Genomic DNA, 22,821 nt, shown 5'->3' with positions numbered 1-22,821 from the left:
GTAGCCAATAAGAGCGTGGGTGGGCGGGGCTTTCCGGAATACGGGTGGTAAAAAAACACAACCCAACACCGTCCAACGAGTCGAGGCGCTCCGTCTCGTTCACTTTCTCCTCCGTTTCTCTCCGTTTCTTCGCATTTCAAACCGACCGAGCTCCGTGTCGGGGTCTGGAGTGACGTCAGAGTTTCATTTTTATTTAGGCTGCTCGCTCCAGAGGTTGTTTTTGTTGTTGTTTTTCTTATTTCTGCCCCCCAACACACACACACACACACACACACACGTTGTCTTGTTTTTTTGAACGTCTGCCAACTTGCTGTACGGGATCCTCTCTCCCTCTCTCCCTCTCTCTCTCCTTCTCTCTCCCTCCGTCCCCTCCACCGTTTTCGGTCTTTTTGAATGAATGAAGGAACGAACGGAGGAGGGCGAAAGTCGATCCGGGGTTTCGATGGCTCCACTGCGGAAAACGAGGGAGAAACGTGCTGCTTAAGGACGTGGACGGGCTGAGGGCACCATGTAAGTTGGGACAAGATTTTAAAAACCTCGTCTTCTTAAATTCCTCAGGGAAAGGCTAAATGCATGACAGAGATTGTCTGTTACATTGTGTAATAACAGTGTTGGTGGTAATAGCGATCCTCATTATTATCATCATCAATGCAAAAAAAGAAAGAAAGAAATTGACATTCCAGACCCAAACTGTGTCTGTGTCATTCCTTCAATGACAAAATGTGATGCAATTGCAATCGTGACCACACATAGTTGATCAGGCACCTGAAACACGAGGGCTCTCTCTAACGTTGTTCTGTGCAAAGCATATGGCTCATCTGAGGGGTCCATATTCTGCTCCTCATATTAATTTCATGCACACTGTACAAGCTCCAGCATCACTCCGTGACACGTGAGTTTGCCTATCAGGTGCAGTACCTGACGGCCATGCCCTGTGCTTTCCTGCAGGTCTATCCACATCGTGGCTCTGGGCAGTGAGTGCCCGGGGGGTGTTGGGTCTGGAGACGAAGCTGCTGGGCCAGGGCAGGTGCAGGGGAGCCTGCTGTGGAGCTACCTGGGCCATGCAGCGAGGGAGCTGGACCCAACGTCTGCCACTCCGTCCAGACATCCACTGAACCCGGCCTTTATGGAGTACCAGTCCAGAGTGTTTGGAGATGTTAGAGTGATGGTGCGGGACTGCCCCAGCTGGGTGAGCGAGTGAGGATGGAGTGGTGGATGAACAAGGATGTGTGGTGTGATGAGTGAGTGAGTGAGGGTGGTGTGGTGAATGAGCATGTGAGGGAGTGAGGGAGTATGGTGTGGTGAGTGTGTGAGTGAGTGAGTGAGGATGGTGTGGTGAATGAGGATGTGAGTGAGTGAGTATGGTGTGATGAGTGAGTGAGTGAGGATGGTGTGGTGAATGAGGATGTGAGTGAGTGAGTATGGTGTGATGAGTGAGTGAGTGAGGATGGTGTGGTGAATGAGGATGTGAGTGAGTGAGGATGGTGTGATGAGTGAGTGAGTGAGGATGATGTGGTGAATGAGGATATGAGTGAGGGAGTGTGATGAGTGAGTGAGTGAGGATGGTGTGGTGAATAAGGATGTGAGTGAGGGAGTATGGTGTGGTGAGTGTGTGAGTGAGTGAGTGAGGATGGTGTGGTGAATGAGGATGTGAGTGAGTGAGTATGGTGTGATGAGTGAGTGAGTGAGGATGATGTGGTGAATGAGGATCTGAGTGAGGGAGTGTGATGAGTGAGTAAGTGAGGATGGTGTGGCGAATAAGGATGTGAGTGAGGGAGTGTGGTGTGGTGGGTGAGTGAGTATGGTGTGATGAGTGTGTGAGTGAGTGAGTGAGGATGGTGTGATGAGTGAGTGAGTGAGGATGGTGTGGTGAGTGAGTGAGTAAGGATGGTGTGATGGGTGAGTGAGTGAGGATGGTGTGTTGAATGAGGATGTGAGTGAGTGAGTATGGTGTGATGGGTGAGTGAGTGAGGATGGTGTGGTGAATGAGGATGTGAGTGAGTGAGTATGGTGTGATGAGTGAGTGAGTGAGGATGGTGTGGTGAGTGAGTGAGTAAGGATGGTGTGATGGGTGAGTGAGTGAGGATGGTGTGTTGAATGAGGATGTGAGTGAGTGAGTATGGTGTGATGGGTGAGTGAGTGAGGATGGTGTGGTGAATGAGGATGTGAGTGAGGGAGTGTGATGAGTGAGTGAGTGAGGATGGTGTGGCGAATAAGGATGTGAGTGAGGGAGTGTGGTGTGGTGGGTGAGTGAGTATGGTGTGATGAGTGAGTGACTGAGGATGGTGTGGTGAATGAGGATGTGAGTGAGTGAGTATGGTGTGATGGGTGAGTGAGGGAGTAAATATATTGTGGTGAATGTGTGATTAGGTGAAAACATGATTGTGGTATGATGAACGAATGAATGCATGAGGAAGGGTTTCAGTACAGTCTCTTTTCTGCTGTGGGGATGAACGGTTGCCACGGCTGCATCATGCTGTTCTGTGCCAGTAAGGACTCATGTGAATGGTTATGGTTTGTTTTTCCATCCGTTGTGTTGCTAAATCAGGACGTGGAAGAACCAAAAAAGAACCACAGAAATGACAGTGAGTCAGTGACGTCCTGTTCTGTTGACCGATGATCGATGAGTTGTTGGACTGCTTTTAGGCTGGAAATTATGCCTGATGAGACTGTAATAGTGACACAAATGTAAAGCCAGTTTAGCCTGGATTTTTCAAATCCTAACTGATGTTGAAAACACGAGAGACCCCACAAATAATGACAGATTCCACTATTTTTTGTCTTTAGACAGATTGCAGATTTTTTTGTCTTTAGTTGTCCTTGAACAAACCTGATGTGAGATCAAAACAAACATGTTGAACAGCAGCAAGGCAGAGATGTGCTGGGTGTGTGTGAATTTATTTGCGTAAAAGTGAAAGAAGATCTATTTTATTTGTTTTTTTTTTTACAGTGCAGATTAGGATAAAGTGATTCTTGTCCTTCCTTTCAGCTGGGCACTCTATTCAGCTCAGCTCTCACTGGTTAATGGTCTTTTACGCATGATTTTCTGTGCAGCGTTTTGTATGACAGAATCTGTGATCCCCCACACTAAAGGATGTTAAACATGTTTAATATTTACAATGTTAAAGTGGGCCAGCTACGACTGGACTGTGAGGAGACTGGAGGGCTAAAGATTGGATTATACACACCCCACATCAGAGCATCATATGAGAAGATAACTGTTTGAGACCTTCCTGAAATTGGGACACCTTTCGCAACTGGTTGGAGGGGCAAAACGGCCTCAAAATTGGCCCGATTATCCTGTAAGGTGGGCCAGGTATTACCCATAGAATACCCACCCGAGCAGGCAGCCATCCTTCCGGATTGTTCGTGTGTGCTGCGGGGAACCATGCTCATAAATGTTCTGGGCCCAGTTTCCCTAAAAGCATCTTAGTATTAAGATCACATTAACTAGCAGAGAGAGTGTTCAGTGTGAAGCTCACTCTACCATTTAAGAATTATCTTTGTGCTAAGATGGTTTCGGAAAACCCAGCCCTGTTTATTACATGTCCTGGTGGAAGTTTCATTGGAACAGTTTCTCTTTGTGCTCAGGACTGTTCGGCCTTGCAGTGGAAAATAGGCTAGTTTGATTGTTTTTATTATGGTGGGAGAGTGTGTGAGTGGGGGAGTGAGTATGGGTGTGGCTGAGTGAGTGAGTGAGTGAGAGTGTGGGACGGTGGACTACAAAAGAAGGATTAGAGGGGGTTAGGGGTCTTCCGGAGGCTATTGAAGGGGGGCTGGTGGACGGCTCCTGCCTCAGCAGAGAACTGAAAGATCTTAAGCACTTTCATAGTTGTGAATATGCTGGATATAAACCTGGGAAGAGGCTCTAAGGATGGACGCATGGCTTCTAAATCTGTTTTCCTTAATCTCCTATATCATTGCCCTCACACTCATCCTCACTCTCCCCTCAGGACTTACTGGACAGTGACTGGGCCAGCGTGCGGAGTGTTCTAGAACAGGCTGATATCGTGGTCATTAAGTATTCCGTCAACGACAAGATTGCATTCCAGCAGGTGCGAAACGGCTACGCCCCGAGACTCCGCCCTCTTCTGCGCCACTGGGGCATGCCTGTCATCCTGGTAGCGGTGGGGGCGCGGCTTAACGGTGAGAGACGATTGGCTTCTAATAAATACTGCTGAAATTGTGAGCTTTGGCTAATGTTTGTCTGCCATGAACAGCATGTTGCTACGTGCGCGAGGGCTGATACAGCTATAATGACACTGCACTTTAACTTGTTATCTTTTGTTTAAACATTTGTTGGTTAAACATGGAGTTCTCGAGTGTTTGCTTATGAAATGTGCATATTTTTCATATGGTAATCTGTTGTGGATTAAAGATCAAAGGAGCGCTATACATATTTCGAGCCTGTTTGGTATTCATGTCGCGCTGTGGTGGTAGTTATGTTTTTATTCCAAGTTTATTGTTCTTATATGCTTCTCCGCTTTGGCCTAAATGTGTCCTTCACGGCTCTCCAAAAAACACAGCCAACAACAGAAAAAACTAACAATAGATCAGAGTGTACGGTACAGTGTAAACAGCTGAAGTGGATAAAGTTCAAGAGCATGAAGACACGTAGCACTGGGCTTGTGGTGTTAAAACTAGTTATACATTAAATAGGTTTATTGATTTCACTGAAATGTAACCAAATCCTAACCTGAAGATGGTGTAACAATTGTTTTCTGTTGGTTGGCTGATCACTGACTGGAGGAGAAGGATGAAGAAGCTTAAAGGGCACATATCGTGGAAAACCAGATCTTCCTCTTTTTTGAAATAAAAGATGTCATATTTAAACATTGCTGAAGTTTCACTCCCCAGTCCTTACAGTCCATATATGGAAACCAAGCTGGAAAACAGTCTGCTTTGAATGAACTGTTTTTGTGATGTCACAAAATCCAACCTACTTACATAACATCAACCTATTCAGCCTAAAGCAGTGTAGCCCCACCCTTTCAGTCTAAAGTTCTAAGGGGTGTTTCAGCCCAGACTGCTTTTTGAAAGAGGCACAATACAGGGCAGCCAGTCAGAACAGAGCCAGTCTTAAAGGCACAGTAAAAAACAGCATGTTTAATTTAAAGGGATAAAGAGAGGTTGTAAAATGGTCATGTAAAAATGAATCACGGCTGATTTTGGTACATAAAATCACAAGAATGCCATAATTGGACCTTAGGAGAAAAAATAAAATGTAAGATTCCACTAAGTTTAAAACAAAAATCTGTGGTTGAGATGTAAACAAAGCCATTCAGAGTGGTTTGTAAAGTAATTTGTCAAGTCAAAGCAGCTTACCAACTCAGATCTCTTATGGTGGTGACAGGAACCAGGAGCTAAAATGTCTACAATGCAAATATAGCCATTTTATTTACTATCCAAAACACTACCATAAACCCAAGGCTCAGGCATCAGGGAGGATATTCGTAACCATTTAATGTAATAACTTTCTGTGAGGGAGCTTTTGGAGGCATTAAACTCTTCAGACGCCTGGTTCCTATCACCATCACTGTGAACAATTTTGACTTAGTAAGTTTCTCTGGAACGAAGCATTTCACACCAAACCACTCTGAAGGGCTCTGTTTACATCTTAATTGTTTAATTATGCAGATGAAGTTCCTCAAATGGCTGTGCCCACCGGTGGGCCCAGAGTTTTATTACACACTTCTATAACCTAAGAATAGTTCAGTCAGTTTGCATTGAAGTCCCTGTAGTTACTGAATGATAAGCTGTAGCATATAATAAGCCTGGGATTTTAAGGGGTTAAGCACAGTGATACTTAACCATAGTTCTCTCTAAAGTGAGAAGTGTCATCCCCCAGCTGTCAGCCACTGTTATAGCTGATCTTTTCAACACAACACTGTCATATTTAGTACAAAATCGAAATGATATGTGTAATATGACTGTGTGAGAACAAAAGTAGTTGATTTGCTGCCACTTATCCTGGCCAGGAAACTCCTGTAAAAGATCTTGTTTAACCTCACTGGAGTTTTCCTGGCTAAAATAGAAGGCAATGAAGAATAGAATAACGTTTTGTAGTTAATGCACAATGTAGAGAGGGCTCATTTGCACATGCTCAGAGGTAAACATTTATTCTGAGCGGACCCGCAGCCCTCAGCCTGAAGATTTAACTTGAATTAGCCGAACAGCGGCAGCACCCTGCGTTCTCTATCTGACCTTTAAATATATAATTTATCAAGATTGGATGCTAAAATCCTGCCGGAGCAGTGTTTACCCCCAAAGGCTAATAGACTGGCTCTAATGAGCTGCAGGGTTAGCGCTGGACCTGTGGAAGGTCGCTGCCATGTGCACTGTTGTCTACGAAGCTAGACTGTTAGTGAATACAGAAGATGAGAGGAGAACTGCATAGTGTTTTCTGTTGCCTGGCTGTGGGGGAGCACCGGGCGGTGACACAGCTATGGAGTCATGCCCATAAACACACATCCGTGTATGTTTATATGTATTGCCAGGATGTGTGGTCATACATTTGTCCCATATGTATTATATATGTAACCGCTTAAATGTAATAACAAGATGGTATGTATGTAGTGTTGTTCAAATTGTTTAAAATCATTATCTTAGCTGTGTGATTTAACAGTAAAAACACTACATAACATTAACAAATAAACATGTAATAAGCTAGTTTTAAGAAGAGAGTTTGATTGCAGATGTTTCCTGGATGCTCCCAGCCATCGCATGGTTTTGTTAAACTCCATCAGCAGCACATAATGATTCCATTCACTGAAGGATCGAATAAGCCAGACTAGCTACTGAATGGTAACTACAAATAATGCTAGGCTTCCTTGAGGAGAGGTTTGGAAATGGTCAAACTACAGAGCCCCACTGGTGACATCCCACATAAATAAAAATAATGCATGGCCACACCTTATTAACACGGAATGAGATCCTAATGTGTGGCCATGACTTAGTAAGGCATGGGAACAAGATAATGAAGTCATGGCCACGACTTAGCAACGCATGGGAAAGAGATCATGCCTTACTAAGTCGTGGCCATGCATTAGGATCTCATTCCCATGCCTTACTAAGTTGTGGCTACACATTAGGATCTCATTCCCACACCTTACTAAGTCATGGCCACATATTATTTTTATTTATAAAGGATGTCGCCAGCAGGGCTCCGTATCAAACAAACCCAATTTACAATAACAAAATTATTACTTATTGTTTTAATGTTATTTGTTTTTATTCTAATGTTGGGGAGCAAATACGTGCTTACAGTCCAATTAAACTGTTTTTATATCTCATTTTTGAGGTGCCTAGAACTTTTACACACTAGTATTTGTGTGTAAGTACTTATAAGTAATAGTAATGTGTACCATGTGTAATATGTAAGTATGAGGGGTGTAAAAATTCACAAAATTCATTGTTTGATTTGATATGATATGGTGGAGTCTCAATTCAGTACATTTAGTAATACAGCAAAAATAAGGAGTGTCTGAAAATGTTAATTAATACGTTTCAACTTTCGGTTCATTAAGCTGGTCTTTATAGTGTCCTAGTCTGAAGCTCAAGCCACAAGCTAATATGCTAACTCCAAGCTAACACACTAGCCATAAGCTAGTCATGCTACAGTGATACAATAAGATATGTTGCATTGTTGCATCTGTTGTATCAATATGTCATTAGTATTTTCTAAGCCTGTTCCTGAACATAAACCTAATCCTAACCTCCATATTTAAAAAGAAACAGTTTTGCACTTTCAGTTTTGAAAAAAATAAGAACATGTAGCTTTTGTAAAAAGCCCTTTGTTGGTCCTGACACTGTAGATTACCCCTGTTTTCCTACAAAGTCGGAACATTTTTGTTCTGAAAATGTATAAAGACAAGTACGCACACACATGCACATGACACGTCTATCCTCCTCTCCAGGCCTTTGCCTTTACTGGCTACATGATTCATCCTTCACCCTGCCAGTGAACTGGCCATTTCATCCCCCTCCCTTTCTTTCTCTCTCTCTCCTTCACTCTCTATCTGTCTCTCCCTACTTTCTTTTCCCTCTGTCTCCTTGTTGCCTGCTTTCATTCCCTTGGGACTCTCCCCCACCATTTGTAATTCCCTCCCATTGCTCTTTGCCTTTCCAGTTCTTCTTTTTCTCTTTCTTTCTCTCTCTCTCTCTCTCTCTCTCTCTCTCTCTCTCTCTCTCTCTCTCTCGTTCTCTCACTCTCTTTCTCTCTCTCACACACACACATACACAAATACATACATTTGTTTCATGCAATGTTAGGATTTAAGGTCAGACATATGTCCCGTATGTATTATATGTGAGAACCTACCCATAATTTATAATATGCCCCATATATATAATCAATAATAATCAATGTGTTTCTATCTGTTAAAAGTTAAAAGTTATGTGTGTAAAGGTCAGAGACCACCCTTTCATGTATTCAATATCATTTATTTAATTTCCTGTTAAAACAGTCATTAAGTACAAGTTGTTGATTTTCCATTGTCAGGAAAAAAGTAGAAAAGACATATTTAACAGAAAGTAAATAGAAGCATTAACAACTAAATATAATATGTTGTGTATATACCTTTGCAAAAAAATCTCCAATTTTTTTTTCATACATCATTTGAGCTCACCAGCTGCCGTTTACATTGTATGAAAATTGAATGAGTTTGAATGGACCACAAAAATGTTTCAAAATTGCAACAAAAGTGCTCCAAATTTGCTTGGATCAAACTAATTTACATTAACTGACATTAAAGGTAAATTATATTTTTGCCCTCTACTTGTATTTTTTTCAGACAGTGATATTTTTTTCCAGTATTTAGTGTGTCCGCTCTTTACCTTTATTACAACTCACCCTCATTGGGAAACTTGCTTTCAGTTTTTCAAAGAAATCTGCACTAATATTTTTCCACACCTCCAAAGTTCAGTCTTAGAAGCTGGTTGCATTTTCTGGGTGGACAGGCCATTGTTCTGAAAACACCAGCAGCTTCCATGTTTGATACACGTTTCATGTTCTCAGCAGTGTGCTTGGGGTCGTTATCTTGCTGTGGAATGAATTTTTTCTCAATTACACATTTTCCAGAGGCCATTGCATCAATTTAGTTTGTACTTATCAGCACACATGATGCCTTCAATCAAAAACAAATCACCTACTCCAGATGGTGTTATACACGCTTAACCTAGCACTGATCCTCCACCATGACTGATGGTTGTTGATGTCGTTTGAAGACTCTTTCATTGCTTCACTCTTACGTTCCACTGGTCTCAAATGTACACTCATCAGTCCAAAAAACCTTATTGCACATTTCATTTGTCCAATATTGGTGCCAGTTTTTCTTTGTTGAGTTGTCTTCTCACAGTGGAAGGATGGACAGAAACACCTGTGGGTTCTTCCAGATCTGAAGCAGCTTGATTTTCTCCTCTTTTTCAAAGACAAAAGCTTAAGTACCGATAGTATCACCTTTGGTAGTCTTACGTTTGTAAAATTGTTTTGAACTCCAGGTTTGGAATTTGGTAATATATTTGATATTATATGTACTAGATGAGGCTTCTGTGTCTTAATAGCCGCTTTTATTGGAAATTAAATAAATGAAATGGTGGTCTCTGACTTTTGCACAATCCTGTATGTAATAAAAATATCTTATATATAAAATATATAAATATAAATATATTAGGTTTACATTGTAGGTTAGCCCTGTTTCGCTCTGGTTTTCTCAAAGTCAGGACATTTTTGTCCTGAAAATATATGAAAACGAACACATGCGCTGTTCTCATGCTTGCGTCTGCTGATTGATATTCGTGTTGGCATTATGAAGTAACAGCAGCACTGATTTGCTCGTGCCGTATGTCTCAATGTGGACAGCTCCCTGAATGTCATGTGGTGTCTTAATGAGTAAAGATGTGTTAGCCTACATCGGAGCACGCATGAGCTATATTTGGGACTTTGCTGAGCGAATGGCAGTTGACCCGTGCATCATAAGAACAATGCTGTATCATCGGTGCTCTTAGCGGATGAGTTTCTGCGTATGTGTGTCATATTCTGCCTCTCCTCCCTTTTCCCCTGCACTGTCACTCTTTGTCATTGTCTGCAGATGAAGGCCCCCCGTGCACGTGTCCCTCTGTGTGCGTCTGACTGGAGCAGCTGTGTGCCTCATGGCGAGGGGCTCCAGCTGTCCAGGGACCTGGGGGCCACCTACCTGGAGTTGCCCTCGCTCAACAACTTTTTCGTTGGTCGCTACTTTGGCAGTGTGGTGAGCATCCTCACTTCTGATGTGTAGTAATTAATTATAGTCATTAGGGGTGCACACATTTTTTGGTCTATGTTTGTTAGGCTTTTTTTTTTTTTTAAACCAAAGCTCATACTGTCTGGGCTAAATGTGCACTAGAAAATCACTAGCACTAGTGCCATTAGCCATTTCTATTAAGTCACAATATAAATAATTTTATTTGCTGTTTAATGGGTCAAACTGTATTTAAAATGTTTATAGAACAAGAATCAAATAAAGTGCTCCAGTGAAAGTGGAAAGAGGCCAACTGGCTATTTAGTACAAAGAGTCATTCATAACTGTACTACAGTACAGGTGTAGCAGCAGCATTCAAATACGGTGCAAGTGCACTCATGTTATTTATATCATAAAATTGCAACAGAGATTGATCAAAATAAAAATGATAAATTTGCCGATTTCATTTAGAGTAAAGGTTCTACTGAAACATCACTTCCAGCTCATCATCTTGAAGTCAAATAATAAGTAGAAGTATAATAATAATAAGTAGTAAGTCGTATAATAAAGATACTAATAGGGGTGTAATGATTCACAAAACTCATAATTCGGCTCGATATGTTACCGTGGTGTCTCGATTCATGTCTCAATACAGTTCTTGATAAAGCAGAAATGAGATGTGCCTGAAAGTCTGTCTCATGTTTATATGTTTATTTTTCCATTTTCAATTTATTAGAGAATTGCACATTATAAAAATACACTATTTGATACTTTAGAATTGCACTATGGAGTTTTGCCTGATCCACTCCGACTGGCTTCTTTTGCAGCATATAAACAGTATACACAGGCTATGTTAGCCCTGAGCTAACACATTAGCCATAAGCTAACATGCTAGCCATGATACAGCGATACAGCATGAAATGTATTGTTACACCACTAAATAATAAGTAAAAGCAAAAAATCAAATTTACACAATTTTCCACTCACCCAAGATGATTTTTATAGCTCACAGTGAATCATAAACCACACTGACAACACCATGCAACAATAATTAAGACCGGGATGTGATTTGAGTGGGTTGAGAGAGGTTTTGGTCATGTATTTATGAAAAAAATAGGTGACTATTGACTCCTAGTGTTTGTTAGCCTTGTAGCTCCAGGGCTAACCCAAAAAAACTAAATTTGGAAATTTTGGAAATGTCTTGGCTGATCAGCTACCTTTAGTGATTTTTCACTGAGCTATTGGTTTAAGGTAACAGCAATCAAAAACATAAAGATATACATACAAGACAAAAGTACAGAAATCCAGGTTAACTAACAAATACAAACAACTGAACACAACTGAACACAAAAGTAATTTAAATATAAAAGTGTAGGGAAGTCAGGATTGGTTTTCCTGTGTATACTGACTCTAATACAAACATGTAATATAAATACATGTTATATATCCTGCAGCTTGAATACTTCATGATTCAGTGTCTGAAGCAGAAAGCTAAAGAGAGACCGGACAAGAGGCGGGGCCACAGGTTTAATGAGCCCCGCCCTCCACACCTAGACCAGCCAGGTAAGAATACGAACATGCATTACATCACATATGAATACAACTTGTAGTGTATCTTCTGCTGAGTTTTTAATAATGGCTGAGAATGTACAGATAGTCAATAATGTGCTTGCAGAATTTTAAAATTGCAAGTCATTTCGATATAAAAGACAATTAGATTTAAGAAAAACCATTAATCTAATAGCTGTTTTAAATGCATGCATGTGCATTTCACCTAATAAAAGTTTTAAATGCTGTAGTACTGGATAGTCTTTGCTGTAAGGACTAATATGAGAGACTGGAGCCAAAAGCTTTTCTATAGTTTGTTGACGCTGGTTCCAGCACCACTTAGCTCTTTTTATAGAGCGTAGGCCATTAAATATGAAGGCCATTGAATCCTGGAAAGCCCTGTTGGCAAGAGCCAAAATGGGTGGACATAAAAAGTGATGTGAGGAGGTGCAGCGATGATTTATCAAAAATATGTCTGTAATGTGTCCACGATGCGTGTATGAATCAGGCTGCATCAGATCCTGTGTTTGACTTTTTTAAGCGTATTAGGCATTTCCTCAAATCTGACTTCATCCCTCTATCTGTCCCATCCCCCTCTGTATTCCTCCATACTCCTTACTCATCCTCCACACTCTGTTACATTCACTATACCTTCCCTGGCCCGCCTTATCTCTCTCTCCTTCTCCCTTGACATTTCCATCTCTCCTTTTTTGCTCTCTCACTCTCTCTCACTGCTTCCACTTGCATTAACTCATCCATCTCTCACTCACTCGCTCATCCCCATCTCTTCACTCTCTCTACTTCTATTTTCATAAATTCATCCCTTTTTCACTCACGCCTTCACTCTCACTCGCTTCATTTTAATTGTTTTTATGCTCTGCCTCCGACTTTTGATTGCCCTTTATTTGAAGGCTGCCTACATAGGGACTTCGTAACACATGTAGGTGTAAAGTAGGTACTTAAGCAGCTGATGTGAGTAATCAAAAGATGACATTGTGGTGTTTTATGAAATGAATGGCATTGTATTTACATAAGGGGCTTTAAACTAAAGTGACAAACATTTGTTTCATTTATAACACTGTTATGAAGCAACATTTTGAAGTAACAGAGCTTATAAGGCCAACATCCAGTTAATAGCACCACATTATCACTTATATGATGGCCTCATCAGAGTGTATTACTTCTATTTGAAAGCAAAAGTACAAAATTACTTGCTTTTCAATGTACTTACATATCAATTCTAATAACCCTGTGATTTTTAGTTATGTTATATTGATTTGATGAGTAATTCCTATTTATGCGGGAATTGTATGGCTGCAAACAGTAACAGAGTAGGTTGTTTGTGTCTGCAGCCACAAACCTAGACTGCACTTTTGCACTTTAACTTAAGTAGAAACATGTAGAACTGTGTTCCTAAAGGGGAATTACACTGATTTTTCAAAATTTCTTTAGTAATTAAATGGTTAAGGTGCAAAACAAAGACATGCAGAGTGGTTTGATGTGAACTGTTTCATTCAGGAGAAACTTTCTTAAACTAGGTCTCTGCCTTAGAACTTCCATTACTTGGAAATGATGCCTTATAACATTATCATTAATGGAGCTTATAAATGGAATGGAATGGAATTTAATGGTCCTTGATATCAAAGCAAAGGCCATCTACTTCATAAAACATAAATCGTCTTGCTATTCATAAATAAGTAAGTATTGCTTTATAAATATGTTATTTAATGTTTATATATGTTATGAAATCTCTATTAGGTAGCCTTCAAGTACCTTCAAGTGAACATGAACTCATCCCCCTCTCTCTCACTCATTTACTTGTTTTCATACACTCACCCCATTCTCGTTTGTTCTCATTGTTTACTTCAACTCACATTAACTCATACCTCTCTCACTTGCTTGTTCACTCACTAATGCAATCACTCACTCTTCCCATCTGTCTTGTTTTAGCTCTTTTATTTCCACCTGCATTAACTCATCTCTCTCTCACTAAAAAATAAACCATAAAATAGAAAATGTGCCATAACTTTTGTTCAAGCCACAAAATGTGTGCTGTGTTTTTTTTCAAAATGTTAAATTCAGTAAATAAACAATAATTGTGCATTAAAATGTGCAGAAGTATGTTCTCTGTAGAGGATCTGTTAATGTATATGTTTTAATGAAAATCAATAAAACATGTCATTTGACCAGTGGCGCCCAAACTTTTGGACACAACCGTGTACTACAAAAATACTTAGAAAGCAAGCCTGAGCCGATGTCGTATGTGAAAAATCAACCCGAACCCAATATTTTTGTTGGGTCGTGTGAGGCTTGGGTCGGGCGGCAGACCTCTGGTGTGTACATAGAATAAGCACCGCCCACAGCCCTGCCCGCTTTACCTTGATAGGCTGCACCCAATTGCCTAGTGTCGATCACTGACAGTGGTTTCCACCAAAAGTGGCAAATTAGAGACGCAGCGGTATTAAAGTTTAATACATGTTGCACATTCATTTTTCTGATATTTCAGCACTTTACTGAAATGTTTACAGCCTTACATTTCATAAGACAGCTCTCGTGTACTCACATGTTTCCTTTGTGACTCTGCTGACAGCCCGTCTGCCCCCGGTGCGGGTGGAGGAGTCCAGTTTCTCTCAGGACCTGCAGTGGCTGCTGGAGCGCGGGGTGCAGTTCGCTGATGTTGTTTTCTATGCTGGGGATTCTGGGAAGGAACTTGGCTGGGCTCATGCAGCTGTGCTGTGCGCCATCAGCCCCTACTTCAGGCAGCTGCTGGTGGGCCGGCAGCCGTGGGAGCGTCCGATGTCACGGTGCGCCTGCAGGGAGAGAGACGGCCCCCACTCACTCCTCTCCACCTGGGACGGCGGACTGGACGACCTGCCTCGGCCAGACGGGCACCTCCCCGGGCCCCTGAGCCGGCTGGTGGTGAAGGACCCACTACTGTGTTTATGCCTGTGGGAGACGCTGATGTTTCTCTACAGAGGTGAGCGCTCACAGGTGCTGAAAATAGCAAAGCTGATGTTTTTGAGCGGAAAGCTTACTTCAAAGCTGATGCAAAGTAAAGCTGATGTTTTTACGAGTAATAGAGCAGTGATCTCAGAAGAGTTTTGTGCAGTCTGGATAAGGAAGCAGACTATTGTTTTGAATGGCTGCAGACTGGGTCCGTCTGATATATTGGCCAATATTGGTGATCTGCAGCTTTTGGTTTATGGGTGAAAGGATTGCTGATAATGCACTGATAATTAGCTCATTTTTGGTTGTGGCATCGCTGGGATTTGATCTTGGATTCTCTTGATGACAAGCAAAAAACAGAATTGCCTCTGGGGACTCTATATGGGTCTACACCCAATTATTGAACTACACTCAAAAACACAAAAAAGGCTGTTGCACGTTAACCCCTTAAATGACCTGTGGGCTCAAAGTTTTATTAAAGTTACACACTTCTATACCTAGGAACAGCTCAGCCAGTTTGCACTGAAGTCCCTATAGTTACTGAAAAATAAGGCTTAGTATGTAATAAGCCTGGGATATTAAAGGGTTAAGAAAACAAATCACATTGATATTGATTGAACTGACCAATTTTGGTGAATGATGAAATGCACTTAAAGTATTAGCATTGAAAGAACATAATCATCCCAAATGTTAAAAGAGCCAAAGTCAATTAGGTCAAATAAAAGAAAATAATTTTTTCAGATTCATCAAATTTCCGTCTGCTATCACAAGGCGCATACCCAAATAAATTCTGTTGTATTTAAAATAGGATACATCCCACATTATCCAACTGTTTTATGTATTCATATTGGATCTTTGAGTCAAATTAACATATTGAAATTTAGTTTAGTCTGTCGTTAGCAGCTGGAGAGACTGACACAGAGACATGCTTTTATTGGCTGCTGGTTCCATCTATTTGCATGATAGGTGTGTCTTTCCTCTTGTTTTACTTGCCACCTCTGTGTTGTCTTTCCTTTTAGGTCATCTTCCCCTGGGTGAATGTTTACAGTCTCTGTGTTGGTTATTCATCTACCCTCGTTGTTTTTGGTCATAAGAATGTGTTACCGTATTCATTGTTGCTGAGTTTGCTTCTAAAGTGACTGGGCACTACAGTCACTACAGCTTGATCTAGTAGGATAAGTTAAACCAACATAATGTAAATCCAAAAGAACTTCATCAACTTTTGGAGGTGGAAATGTGACAGCATGTGAAGTCTAGCCAATTTCAGTAAAATATGTTGGATCAACAAAATTGCCTTATTTTGAAAGACATCCATTTAATTGTGTGGAAATCCTTCCCATGATTCAGTTAAGTTCTGGTAACGAATGTTTCATTTGAGTGTAACAGCAGCACAGATTGAATTAGAAAACAAATATTAGCATGTTATTATAACACAAAAAACTAGAGAACTAATGAAAAATAAGAAAAATAAAAGGTAATAAACAGAAACAAAAATTTGAAAGGTTTATGGGTGCCTCTACACCGAGTGCTACGATATTTATACTGCTTTCTGTTGTTTGTTTGAGTTTAACCCCTTAACAAGACAAGTTTTATTACACACTTCTATGACTTAAGAATAGCTCCATTAGTTTGCACCAAAGTCCCTGTAGTTACTGAATAATAAGACGTTGTATGAAATAAACCTGGATTGTTAAGAAGTGTGACAATGGAGAACTGGACTGTTGCACCAGGTTTGTGTAAGTTTATAATTAAGTTTGGACTTTATTAAAAGTCTTTACTAAGTCCTTAGTTACACTAGTTAGTTTCAAACTATAGTTCTACTAAATTTGGTTGCACCACAAATCCGTAAGTCGTGTTTTAACTATTAACAACTAACTAATGCGTATGCCACTTTAACATGACGATAACATGTTCAGAACCAGTCAGTAAACCCGTTGCCATGGACACACGACGGCAGCTGCTCTGACTTTTTCAATGGAAAAAATATCCAGCATAGAAGAAAACAATGTGTACAAGTTAAACTGAGTAAAACTAATTATCTACAGCCACTGTCTGTTTAGTCTTTAATATTTCTCTGAGGAAACCGAATATGCAGCTTTTTAAATGATGGTTTCTGGCTACCTAACACAACAGCAGATCAGTTTAGCCATTTGGGCAGCAGCTGAGTCTCACTGAGCTGGAGCTGTGGGTGTTTAGCGTCATATTTGGAATTTAGACCAGGGCAATGATCAGAGCTATAAGTAAAATCACAGCATATACCGTTTCAAATTTTGATCCTAGTTAACCAACAAAAGTCATGTTTTTGGTCTTTTTTGTGCTTTCTGTATGGTTTCTGACAGTTTCCCCAAAATGTACACCTGCTCAGGGGAGGTGTAAATATTTAGTAACTACTAAGTTCAACGTTATAACTAGTTTGTGTGGTGCAACTCGTTTAGATTTAGTAATGCATAAACCTAAACTTAGTAAACACTTACATTACAACTAGCCTACGTTTGAACTTACACACAGGAACTTACGGACTTACGCACTGGTGCAAATGGCCACTGGTAATTATATCATTCAATAAAGCATGGTGTAACTAATTGATCAGCCACAAAACTTTCACATCGGTTGGGCCGTAATGGAGATACAGCAGTAATTCTTGAGATCTACACAGATGTTAATTATTTCTTAAGCATGTTGTACTTATTCAGTAGAGCACACTGACTGGGGAAGTCAGGATTACTCTTGGGAAAACTCTTTGAGCGCTGAGGGCCTGTATGTGGCTCATACTTCTCACTTTTGCTCTCACTCTACAAACTACAAAACTTACACATCATCACTGTCCAAAGAAAAACATTTATCTCCATTTTTCAGTTTTACTTTTCAGTGTTTGAGCAGCAGCCCTTTACACTGTGGGACAATTTAATCATTAATGGACCAACAGAAATGCTCCAAAATGGCTTGTAAAAAATCTCTTTACATTAACTTACATTGGAATGAAGAATGTTTCTCTCCTGTAAAGTTTCCAATTTGGAGACACCTGTTTGTCTTTGGACAGCAGTAGTTACTGAATAATGTAGGGTAGTTACTGAGTAATGACCCTTAATGAGCCATGGGTTCAAAGGGTTAAATCAGGCTGGTCTGTTTTTGTTGATTTTCTGTTGTTTTGAATTGACAGAGCATTATTTGCTGTGGACTATACATATGGTAATTATTATTATTAACTCAGTATTTAATACGGTAAACTGAAAGGGAAACGGGCATTATTACAGCAAATGTGGCTACTGTTGTAATTTCAATTGACTGAGCATTCATTTTCTATTGTTTTCAATTGACTGAGCATTAATTGGCCTATACAGATGTTAATTATTTCACAGCTGCATTGAACTGTGCACATTCAATACAGTAAATTGGAAGAGGAAATCAGCATTATTAAAGATGCATTATTTAAAGATGCGTCCTCAGCTCTTCTCGGTGGGGAGTCTTTCTGCGCTAAGTCATGTGCTTTTAATCCATTAAGCGACAGTAAAAATCCCACCGGCGTGCCTGCCTTATCTCCTCCGCTCCATGCTTAGATTTTCCCTTTTGTGTTTGAATAGAGGGACGTTCTGTGTGGATGTTCCGTTGTAAGGATGGTTTATATGCAGCTGGCTGTGTGTTGAGTTCTGTATGATTCACGTTCACAGCTCTCTGCATACATGTGTCTGTTCTCCTGCAGCCTGCTTTACAGAGCCCCAGGCTGCAGGGCTGATTAGCGTGGTTTAGAGGAGAACAGACACAAACATAAACTTACAGGGAAGAAGTGGGGGAGAGAGAGAGAGAGAGAGAGAAAGAGGTAAGATGGGGTGAGAGAAGAGAGAGATGGAGAGAGAGGGAGAGAGAGACGGAGGGAAGGAGTGAAGGAAGAAGGGGAGAGGGAAGAGAGAGAAGGAGAGAGGGAAGGGGGAGAGAAGGAAAGAGAGAAGAAGGATAAAGGTGGAGAGAGATGGAGAGAGAGAGAGAGAAAGCGTGCAAGAGAGAGGGAGAGAAGGATTGGGAGGAGGAGACAAAGAGAGAAGGAAGGTCAAGGAGAAAGAGAAATAGAATGAGAAAAGATAGGGCGAGAGAGAGAGAAGGAAGAGAGAAGAGGAGGAAGAGAGAGAAGGAGAGAGGAGGAATAAAAAATAATGAGAGACAGGTGAGGGAGAGAGAGTCTGAGAAAGAGGGTTAGAGAGAGAGGAAGAGAAGGATTTGGATTGGAGACAAAGAGAGAAGGAAGGTCAAGGAAAAAGAGATAGAGAGAAAGAGGGAAAAGAAGAAGCAGAAATGGGAGAGATGGTGAGAGCATGAGGGAGAGAGAAGACTGAAAAGAGAAGAAGAAGGAGGGAGAGAGGCCATGAGAGAGTGAAGGAGAGAGAGGAATAGAGTGAGAGAGATAGAGAGAAGAATTCACAGAGGAGACAAAGGGAGAAGGAAGGTCCTGAAGTGAAAGATGGAGAGAGAGAGAGAGAGAGAGAGAGAGAGAGAGAGAAGTTGAGGGAGGGAAAGAAAGAAGGAGAGCGGAAGAAAGGAAAAAGAACGGAATGGGAGAAATAGCGAGAGAAAAGGGGGGGTAGAGAAAAGAGAGAAGGGGAGGAAGAGAGGGGAAAGAGAGAGAGGGAGAACAATGGGAGAGAAAGGAAGGAAGAGGGAGAGAGAGAGTGAAATTGGAAGAGATGGAAAAGGAGAGAGAAAGGGAAAGAGAAGAAGAGGGAGTGGTAGAGAGTGATGAGGGGAGAAGAGGAAAAAAGTAAAAAGAGGGATCAGTAGAGAGGGACAGAGACAGAGCGAGAGAGAGAAGGAGGGAGAGAGGGAGAAATTGAGAGAGATGAGGAGAGAGAGAAAGGGGAAAAGAGAAAAAGGGAGCAGCAGAGAGAGAGAGTGAGAGAGAGAGGAGGGGGAGAAATTGAAAGAAACAGGAAGAAAGAAAGGGGAAGAAAAAAGAGAGAAGTAGAAAGAGAGAGAGAAATTGAGAAAGATGGGGAGAGAGAAAGGGGAAAAAGAAAAAGAGGGAGTGAGAGAGAGAGAGAAAGAGAGAGAGGGAGAAATTGAGAGAGATGAGGAGAGAGAAAAGGGGAAGAAAAAGGGAGAAATAGAAAAAGAGATAGAGAGAGAAATTGAGAGATGGGGAGAGAGAAAGGGAGCTAGAGAAAAAGAGTGAGCGGTAGAGAGAAAGAGTGAGAGAGAAAGAGAGAGGGGGAGAAATTGAGAGAAATGGAGAGAGAGAAGAGGGAAAAGAGAAAAAGGGCAGCAGCAGAGAGGGAGACAGAGTGAGAGAGAGAGAAGGATGGAGAGAGAGGGAGAAAGTAAGAGAGATGGGGAGAGAGAGGGGGGAAAAGAGAAAAAAGAGGAGTAGAGAGAGAGAGACAGAGGGAGAGAGGGAGGGAGGGAGGGTGAGAAATTGAGAGATAGGGAGAGAGAAAGTGAGAAAGAGAAAAAGAGGGAGCAGTAGAGAGACAGAGTGAGAGAGAGAGGGAGCGGGGAGAAATTGAGATAGAGAGAGAAAAGGGGAAAGAGAAACAGAGGGAGCAGTAGAGAGAGACAGAGAGAGAGAAAAAAGGAGGGAGAGAGAGAGGGGGAGAAATTGAAAGAGATGGAGAGAGAGAAAGCGGAGAGAGAAAGAGAGGGAGGGAGAGGGGGAGAAATTGAGAGAGATGGGGAGAGAAACGGGAAAAGAGAAAAAAGGGAGAAGTGGAGAGAGACAGAGAGAGCGAGAGAGGGAGAGGGGGAGAATTTGAGAGAGAAAAAAGGGAGCAGTGGAGACAGAGAGAGAGACAGAGAGAGAGAGAGAGAGATGTGTGTGTATGTGGGATGTGTTGCGTCTTTAGTCGTGTGGTGCTGAATGCATAATTGTGATTCTATGTCTACTTTACTGTGCGCATGTGTGAAAATGCCTTCAGGCGGCTAGAAATAATCCAGGAATGCAGGATCACGGCCGGAAAAGAAACATTAAACGCTGTCGCTGTAAATCAGGAGTTCAAACGCAGAAATGATTATGGATTGATTCGATTGCAGCTCAGTTAGAGATTTAGACTGGGGTTTATGACTGAGGTGAATTGAATGGAGGTGATAGACTCATTCATCAGTATTAGGGCATGTATGGCTGTAAGGAGATGAGCCTCATACCAATGAGATCATCCTGTACTGATATATAGAGCCATTGTACAGCAGCTCTCTCCATCCTTTACTCCAAGGGCAGCCGGCCCATTAAGAAGAAATGATGCATTGAAACGCGCTGAGCGCGTCGACAGAAATATCTGTTCGGTACGTGTCAGAAGACAAGATTTATGAACAAGATAAGCCAATACATCTATCAGGGGAATCAGAGATGGCAGAAATATGTCTGATAGCTTGGTTTTGCTGTCAGAATAACAGTCTTATCAGCCTGACACGGTGCCAGTTGAAATATTTTGTATTTTCATGAGCATCACCAGTATCAAGGGGAGCACAAGTGCAGCCAGGTAACATCGCTGTCATAACAAAACCTGTCTCTGAAATGGTGACTTTATTCTTAAAGGGGAACACTGAATTTGTAAAAAATTCTGCATAATTCAGTCACTGAGATGTAAACAAAGTCATTCAGAGTGGCGTAAAGTGAAATTAGCACAGAGTTTCTTTACAGTGGTGGCGTCGCCATGTCCACAACACAGATATCCTTTATTTACATCCTACTATTTACTATCCAAAAACAACCAGTGAACTTAAATGTGTCCTCTGATTTTTTATATGTAATGTTGATAATGGTACAGCCATAAATGTGAAAAAAGGTCTGGGGTCCGTATGCAAAAGTTTGAACACCCCCAGTCAAATTACATGTTTTGTTGATTTTCTAAGTGAAAAAACACCTCCTCTACAGGAAACACACTTAAAAACAACATTTTTCTGCAAATTATTTTGCACAATCTGCATTTATTTGCACACACATTTACACACACACTCACACACGCATTGTCTAAACCACTTATCCTTCTGGGTTGTGGGGGGGGTGGTGTTGGAGCCCATCCCAGCGGCCACTGGGCAGAAGGCAGGATACACCCTGGACAGGTCACCAGTCCATCACAGGGCAGACAGACAGACATATACATCCACACACACACGTTCACACTTTAGCATGTCCAATTGGCCTGACTGCATGTTTTTGGACTGTGAGAGGAGACCGGAGCACCCGGAGGAAACCCACGTAGACACAGGGAGAACTCCACACAGAAAGGACAGAGAAAGAAACATAACATAAAGAAAAAAATAAAACAAAATATAAAATGTGCTACAACATTTGCACAGACCACATTTTAGGATTTATTTTTTCCAATATGTCAAATTCAGCAAATAAACCGTAATTGTGCATTACACCGATCAGGCATAACATTGTGACCACCTCCTTGTTTCTACGCTCATTGTCCATTTTATCAGCTCCACTTACTATATAGGTGCACTTTGTAGTTCTACAGTTACAGACTGTAGTCCATCTGTTTCTCTGCATACTTTGTTAGCCCCCTTTTATCCTGTTCTTCAGTGGTCTGGACCCCCATTGACCCTGACAGAGCAGGTACTATTTGGGTGGTGGATCATTCTCAGCACTGCAGTAACACTGATGTGGTGGTGGTGTGTTAGTGTGTTGTGCTGGTCTGAGTGGATCAGACGCAGCAGTGCTGCTGGAGTTTTTAAACACCTCAGTGTCACAGCTGGACTGAGAATAGTCCACCAACCAAAAATATCCAGCCAACAGCGTCCTGTGACCACTGAAGAAGGACTGGAGGATGACCAACACAAGCTGTGCAGCAGCAGATGAGCTATCGTCTCTGACTTCACATCTACAAGGTGGACTGACAAGGTAAGAGTGTCTATTAGAGTGGACAGTGAGTGGACACAGTGTTTAAAAACTCCAGCAGCACTGCTGTGTCTGATCCACTCGTACCAGCACAACACACACTAACACACCACCACCACGTCAGTGTTACTGCAGTGCTGAGAATGATCCACCACCCAAATAGTACCTGCTCTGTCAGGGTCAATGGGGGTCCAGACCACTGAAGAACAGGATAAAAGGGGGCTAACAAAGTATGCAGAGAAACAGATGGACTACAGTCTGTAATTGTAGAACTACAAAGTG

At 41.5% G+C, this 22,821-nt stretch overlaps 1 protein-coding gene across 1 annotated transcript in view; it reads left to right on the top strand.

Moving 5' to 3' along the window:
- rhobtb3 (Rho related BTB domain containing 3) overlaps positions 1-22,821 on the top strand; it is a 33,186-nt gene continuing 10,365 nt past the window's right edge. The window contains 7 exon segments of the mRNA XM_036587699.1: positions 1-510; positions 949-1,189; positions 3,954-4,146; positions 10,089-10,111; positions 10,113-10,247; positions 11,672-11,780; positions 14,356-14,742. Coding sequence (XP_036443592.1) covers positions 509-510; positions 949-1,189; positions 3,954-4,146; positions 10,089-10,111; positions 10,113-10,247; positions 11,672-11,780; positions 14,356-14,742 — 1,090 coding nt within the window. The 5' untranslated portion in view covers positions 1-508.

This window comes from Colossoma macropomum, unplaced genomic scaffold (assembly GCF_904425465.1).
Source record: "Colossoma macropomum unplaced genomic scaffold, Colossoma_macropomum, whole genome shotgun sequence".
NCBI classification, from domain to species: domain Eukaryota; kingdom Metazoa; phylum Chordata; class Actinopteri; order Characiformes; family Serrasalmidae; genus Colossoma; species Colossoma macropomum.
The sequence above is the reverse complement of the archived record's forward strand: the minus strand, read 5'-3'. Positions and strand labels throughout refer to the sequence as shown.